This window comes from Montipora capricornis, chromosome 7, assembly GCF_036669925.1.
Source record: "Montipora capricornis isolate CH-2021 chromosome 7, ASM3666992v2, whole genome shotgun sequence".
Lineage (NCBI taxonomy): Eukaryota > Metazoa > Cnidaria > Anthozoa > Scleractinia > Acroporidae > Montipora > Montipora capricornis.
The window spans coordinates 30,329,802-30,337,301 of NC_090889.1; the positions used below are offsets into that span (position 1 = coordinate 30,329,802).

Below are 7,500 nucleotides of genomic sequence, written 5' to 3' on the forward strand. Positions count from 1 at the left end.
TGTTCCGTCACTTTCTTCCTTAGTGTTTCGCTTCTTTTCTTCCTATATTCTTATCGCCAACCTCGTTTCATCCTAGCTCTCTCTCTAGCTTTCTTTGGTCTCCTCTTCTTTGCTTTCACCTCTATTACCCATTCTTCTTTCTTCCTTCCTTCCTTTCTCTCCCTTTCTCTCCGCTTTTTTTTTTTCATTCCTTCCTACTTCCTTTGCCACATCTATTCTTTCCCACACATTCCCAGGAATGCCGGTAAATAGTGATTTAAGCCGATTTTAATAAGCGTCTCGAAATTGTCCCCTTACTCTTTTCCCTAACTCCAGCATCACTCGTGTCCAGGACTACAGACAACTGATGTTACCGGCAAAGTGTGCATTTATCCTATGGAGTGTTTTCACTCACGTGATCAGTAACCTTGTTTTTCCACCAAAACAAAAGAAAACGTTTGCATGATAATAGAGCTCAATTCCCGGAGGATTAGTTGGGTAAACAAACATGGCCGTGTTCCATTGTTTAGGGACACCAACATGGCCGCCGTGACGTCACGTGAAAACACTCTATACGCTTTATTCCAAGATGGCCGCCCCATTTACATATTGGTTTAATTGTTTGTTTGCAAATTAATCCTTTTTGCCTCGTTCATACAATTAAAATTCAAAACAATATTCAACCTTGAACGAGGCAACAAGGACTTCTTTGCAAGCAAACAAAAGAATACTATAATGGTGGCCATTTTGGAATAAGGTGTATAACGAAAACCTAATATAACACTATTTTTGGAGCGGTTTTCAATTGAGTGTCGAAAGTAATTAGCGAATTGCTTTGGTTTTGCATTACTTCACTCAGTGATTGGTTCAAAGTTCTCGCGCCACTTTTTCAACCAATCAGAAGTGAAAGCAAAACCAATCGTGGCTCGCGCGTGCACATTTTCCCGCGCTTTGTGTCGGCTACGTGTAGTTACTTCGAGTTTTGATTGGTTTACTGGATTGTCTCCATCCTTTTTGATTGGCAAAAGTAATTATTTTGGTTTTGGTTTTACAACACTCGATTGAAACTCGCTCTATTGCTGAAAATAGGTAACAAATGCTTAGTCTTAACGTGACATTTTTCGTGTTAGATATAAAATTTGGCATGCATCTAATTATCTGCATTTCTGATGGACAATCAGCTTCATGTCATCGTTTGCTAGTTCGTTCTTTCGAAAAAGTTCTTTCACGTTTTTTTTGTTTTTAGAGCCCAAAGGTGATTACCGAATACTTGTCTGTCCTCGATCCAAGAGAACACCCAAAAATTATCCCTCTGAGTCCACCAGAGTATCAACCACCATACTCCACAGGCCCACCCCCTGCGGACGTTTACGAACCCCCAGAGTATGCGGACTATGCAGATTTAGACGAACTTGAAGAAATTGCAGCCTTAGAGAAGCATAAGGATCCCGATCATGAAATACCAGTCGATAATGAGCGGTCTAAGGGAGCCTGCCGTAACTATGCTATTCACGGCGGTACATCTTATCCCAGTCAAGCTGATTTGATTCCTCAGACATATGAGTCTCATGTTTATGCGGTCCTGGAGGGCCCTGATACATCGCCATAAAGCGCTTAAGATTATAATGTTTCCCATGTGATATACAGCGCTTTCATTTCATTAAGGCGTCAACGTAGTTTTATACAGAGAGGAAAGAGGACATCCACACTTGGATAGATTGATAGTTAACAACTATTATTGTACATCAGACTAACTATAAAAAATCTGATTGGTCGAGAGCATTAAATCACAATAGCTTGTGAACTTGACATGATAAATGTAATATCTGCTGCAGATATTACATTTATCATGTGAAGTTCAACGTTTGCCTGGTTACTAAGCCCCGAGGAGTGTTTTCCTCAGAAACAAAATGGCTGAACACCTCGCTTCTGTTTCTGAGGATGAGTTATGTGAAAAATGTATAATAAAACAAATATTGAATTCGGTTTTCGCATGATATCATGAATTATCAAAACCTCGTGTCTGTGTTATCTGCCTCAGCCTTCGGCTTCGGCAGATAAAACAGACCTCGGTTTTGATAATTCATGATATCATGCTCATCCTCATCCAATAATTGTTTATTCACCGAAGTGGAGGTGGCTACTGGTGATAGTATATGTTATATACTATATTTATATATATGTTTAGTATATACTAAAACAGTGAGATAATTAATATAACACAAGAAGAAATTTAATCCTGGCATTTCCTGCAACGATTACAGTATTTTTGGCTGCAAATCCCTCGCGAGTTGCTCGAAGGTGTATAGTTAACAGTTACAGCGCGAAAGCGAGCCTGATATCGCGTAATACTTAGCCGACTCAGCCTTCGGCCTCGTCGGCTAAAATTAGGCGATATCACGCATGCTTGAGCGCTATAACTGTTTTATAATTCAACACATTGATAACAAATGAAAGATTTCGAACTTGTAGCATTTGTGAAGCGGTACCGGTCCGTCATTTTCACATTCTCTTGCGAAATCTACATACATCGCCGAATATACGTCAAGTAGACCTACGGATATCGAGCGCTTTATGACCATATTTGGGCAGTGTATCAATGTGTTGAATTATAACAAAGGATATTCGGAGCTTGAGTAGCAAATCAGAGCGCGCCTTCAACGCTACCCACTGTTTTAGTACTGGTAATACTAAAGAACTTCACCCGCTGTAGATCTGCCAAAGTGCTCCGCTCTACCTGGAACTGTGCATTACAACACAAATTTCAACAGACCTTATTCACGATGGCCGCCATGTTGGATTTGCTATTATCATGTAAATTAGCCACACACTTCTGAGGGGGCAAACAACACAAGTTCGAGAGGTTATAACGAATATGTTAGCCACACAGATGATTTGCTTCACGTTCATTGAATGTTTATCACCTAAGTAGTAAAATAGAATGATAACACAAGTTACTTCGACGTTTTTTGAGTAAAAAATGAGCAGCTAGCGATGTAGGAAGTTAAACTGTCAAAGGCAATCAAAAGATATATAATTATTATAAAAGGTACTTAATTCTATATACTAAAATGGACTAGTACTATTATTTAATTAGTTTTACACTGTTACAATTAGTTACATGTAGGTTAAGGATAAATTTAAGCTGTTCGTAAAACAGGCTTACTGTCCTTCATAGCCATTCACGTGTTGATCTTGATTAACTTCCAATTCCAAGTTCCACTGGCTAGAGACCACAATTCTTGCATGACTTTCTTGATTCATTTGATTCTTTCCACTCACTGGATTTTCTGTGTACACAAACTCTTACTGAAGTCTTCATAATGAACTCTGAACTCTTCCCTTATCAGCTATCATATCTTTCTTCTCTTTCCTCTTTCCAGATATAGCAAGGTCAAAGGTTATAGCTTCACCATAGTTATCGCAGTTGATTATAGCTTCCTTACAGTATCGCATCCATAGCAAATAGCGTAAGTTCAATCACAGCCATGCAGCTACGAGGATAAGCCCTCGGGCAAGAGAGTTTTTTCATATTATTTATAAGCCTGCTTTTATACTTTTACTCTAAGCATCTAGAAAGTTATGTTGCTATTTATAGTGTATTACAAGGTGTACTATTTATGGGCACTGCTGCGTGACATCAAAGAAATTTCTGGAATATTAGAGATTGTAAGATAATTCTAAGAAAGTATGAATTTGAATGACTAAACTATAAACTATAAGTAATCCTTAGCCTCATAACCATGCAAAAATTCTTTCAAAACTGGAATGCAAATAAATTTGTCTGAAGGCAGTTTGTGTTGTCTCTCTTTCCGATTAGTTTAACCGTGGGACAAATGAATGTTCTGTCTGTGTATGTGTGTTTTCCTCAACCTAACTTAAGGTCCATTAGACACGAAGTAATGTTTCAAAATATAGATTTCAACGAAATAATGCGAAATTTGGTTCACTGTCAGAAGCATTTAAGAGCCACATTTACGAAATCGTCTTTTGTGAAAACAGTACCATTTAGATTTAAAATCACAGAATTATCTGTTAAAATCATCTCTTTTTTAACAAAATATTATTTATGATATATCAGTTACAAAGACAAATTATTATACCAATTTGTCGTGAAAATGTATCAAATTCACTTGTTATTCCGTCCATGGCCGAGTTCTTGTCTCATTATTTAAAAAATCTTTTTACGGTGACTATTTCCTGTGCACAATAAGTTATTGGGTTGTTTGAAGCAAAACTATAGCGATATAGCGATACTCACCGTTACGTCACCTATTGTCGAGTGGCTGTCGAAACAAACAAAGGTTCATTTGTTCTGTGTTTGGCACTGTTTATAAACAGTGAATATCGCTATTAACATTGATATTCTCGCAAATTTTACGCGTATTCTTATGGTTTTAGCGAGTGAGGTGAATTCGCACTGTCATAGAGACATTTTCAGTTTTCCGGTTTGCTAACTGAGTGTTTTGTTCTCATGCTCGAGCCTTGTTATGACGGTTATGAAATATTTGCTTTGTGCTGAGGAATTCAGGATAACATCCTGCCGGGGAACAAGGTGGACTCACGGAATTCCCTAGGGGTAATGAAGGAGGACTTCCCCTGGAAATAAATGAATACATAAGGTGCGGTTACACGGGGCACTTTTATCGTGGTAAATTGCCTTTTTACCACGGGAAACTGTATTTAGTAGTGTGACCGACGCTTCCCGAGGTAAATTTCCCGTGTGAAATATCCATGGATACGTCAAAAAGATCAGTGGAAGCGCCCATGACATTTAACGTGGGAAGTTGGAAGGGTGTTTTGATGCCCGAGGTACAAGAGCCAATCGCTATGCTGATGAAGTTGTGATTAAATTTCCCGCCAATGAATTGCGTGAGATTTCGTTTTACCTCGGTAATCTTCGTAACGCGTGACCCCTAGTTAACGCGGTAGACTAAAACTCAAGTGTGAGGCACCGCGGGATAATTTACCATGGGAACTGGCATTTACCATGGTGAGTGTAACCGCACCTATAGAAACAATGGTCGGGGTATTTTCAGTTTATAAGCACCAAAATTCATTTGTCATCTAAAACAGATTCAAAAATTGCTTTTTCCATACTAAACACGAACAATTGACAACATGCATCAAAACTGACATCGAATTTAACGAGTCCAATATCTTTGCGTAGGCTTTCGGAAAGAGCTGGCGTGGAAAGGAGATAATATGAGAGAAAGCGAATTGCGATAAACGAATACGACCAGTGATGCAGAGACTAGCGGCTGACACTAACAAAAATTTGAAAGATTTATCTCTTCACCCAAAATCTGCCTTTGCACGTCAATCCTTTTACACGAAGAAAAGCTATTTTTATCTATGATCAGATAGTTGAAAACAGACCCTCTTTCTTCGAAATGTCATTTCAGGGGTATCGAATGCATGAATGTCGAATGTCTTTGCTGTCTTTGCGAGCATGCGAGCACTGTGTTTTATTTCGCGAGCACGAGCAATAACCAAATTTGTCTTGCGAGCAGCGAGCAATTTAGAAAAAATTAACTGGCGAGCAGCGAGCACTTGGAGCTACTCGGTAAATCTTCCGCTACGCTGCTTTTTATTGACTGAGTGTGCCTACTATTCTGACTGCGTAAACAATTCGCCTCCTCACAGAGGATTATGTGACCTCGTGAGAACTTGAGGTAATGAAGCAACCAGAACTCCTGAAACTTCCTGGTCGAAAGGGGTTCAGTACGATGTAGTAAAACGCTATTTCTGTAGCAAAATATCGGCGAAGAATGATTGACAAACTTTCGAGCAATCGAACAAATTTCAAGGAGAATTCGAGAATGCGTGGCAATTGCAAAAATTTTTCGAGCACGAGCAAGGAAGCACTCGTCTAAAATTTGCGAGCAAATCTAGCAACGGCCAAATTTTGCGAGCACTTGAAAATTTGAAAGGACCACTCGGTATCCCTTATTTCCCTATATCTATCCCCCTCGTGAACCGTATACCGAACGCCGAATGGTTAGCGAAAGTAATTAGCAACTACCGATTTTATTACGTATTGGTATTCAGTCTACTCAGCGCTCAACGTGCTGTAAACTTCACCCCCTGTCCCCTCCCCGGTCAACCGGAAATTAAGGGACCGAGAATAGAGCACTTCGGGGAAAAAGAGGAAGCTTTTTCGTGACTTGTCTCATTGCGGAAATATCGCATCACTTGAGACATTTGAAGAATGGGTCGACAAAACGAAAGCAAATGGAAATTTAAAATGTCAACTGTTTGGGGTTTGGGTCATCACATGATTCCATATCAAATTTCTTCTCTTACAGAAGTTAAACATGCTTTTATTATTTCCCATCGCGGATCGCCAGAATTGTGTTGGGACATGGCTCTACTCACAGGGCTTAGTCTTATGTGTTTTTTTTTCGCTGAGAGTCGAAGCGATTATGTCGTGGCCAAGATAACAAGACAGGACTACATCGATAGGTTTACGAATGATGTCTCGCATTGTGGAAATTGTAGCAAGTATAACGCGAGTGAGAATTCACCAGGCATTTGTACGTGCAACAGATTGCCATGTGAAACGCAACGAAAAAAAATAGGAGGTTCTGTCTTTATCCGATCCCAAGGACGATGCATGTCTAGTTGCGACTTATTACAAAGTAAGTGGTTTTTTATATATTCTTTTGTGCATTGCAGTTAATGGTAATTGATTAGTAATTAGAAATTAGACGCGTCCACTCAATTAGTTTTCAGAATCCTCTGATTAGTTTCGTTTTCTAAACACTTTTTCCTCAAACACAGTCAGAGGGCAACTTTCCGAAGTACTAGTGTTTTAGTTTGTTCCCACGTAGATTTGTGCGTATGGGTTATTGTTATGATATCATGCTTGTTTTACAGTCACGCCACACATTGCAATCACGCGATCGCGCAGTTTTTAGCTAAGATAGCATTTCATCCAGTGTCTTTTGTGAACTTGGTAAAAAAAAAATCAAGGAAATTTAAAGTGGTACTATTATCAAATTTTTACCCCTTGATTTTTTGAGTGTATCACATAGAATTCCATGAAAGAACAAAAACGCCATTTACCGTTTGCAAATATTTTCCTTAGTTCCGGAGTTATTTAGGTTTGAAAAATGGGTAAAATATGCAAATGAGATGACTGATGACATGGCTAATTTGCATATTTTTAAAACTCGAATATCTCTGGAACGAAAAGAGATATTTGAAAAAAGTAAACAGCATTTTTCTTCTCACGCAGACTACTTGTTTATGTTTCAAAATGGCTTAGATAGGAAAGATGCGATTTTCGTCATAGGACCACTTTAAGGATCCCAAAACAATTCTTGTCAACATCTTTAAGGACCCTCAAAAATCCTTTCCAAGATTTTGAGGATCGCTAACGTTGTTTCAAACGTAAAAGACATTACCTTGTAAGAAAGGACAAGCGTAACAAAACAGAAGGAAGGCGAAGGATCTAGCCAGCAATATAAATACTGTAGCAGACGATATTCCTTCATTGTTCAATCATTCTCGCTCTTT

General features: G+C 38.8%; 2 protein-coding genes across 3 annotated transcripts in view; both read left to right on the top strand.

Moving 5' to 3' along the window:
- Nucleotides 1-1,763, top strand: part of LOC138057815 (uncharacterized) — a 28,562-nt gene extending 26,799 nt beyond the window's left edge. The window contains exon 13 of the mRNA XM_068903732.1: nt 1,226-1,763. Within this exon, the coding sequence (XP_068759833.1) occupies nt 1,226-1,588 (363 nt within the window). The 3' untranslated portion in view covers nt 1,589-1,763. The remainder of the gene's footprint in view (nt 1-1,225) is intronic.
- Nucleotides 1,764-6,037: 4,274 nt separating this feature from the next.
- LOC138056870 (uncharacterized) overlaps nt 6,038-7,500 on the top strand; it is a 20,589-nt gene continuing 19,126 nt past the window's right edge. Inside the window, exon 1 of one of the 2 annotated variants that reach the window (XM_068902798.1) lies at nt 6,038-6,620. In XM_068902798.1, the coding sequence (XP_068758899.1) occupies nt 6,191-6,620 (430 nt within the window). In that variant the 5' untranslated portion in view covers nt 6,038-6,190. The remainder of the gene's footprint in view (nt 6,621-7,500) is intronic. The other variant, XM_068902799.1, reaches the window with a different exon arrangement.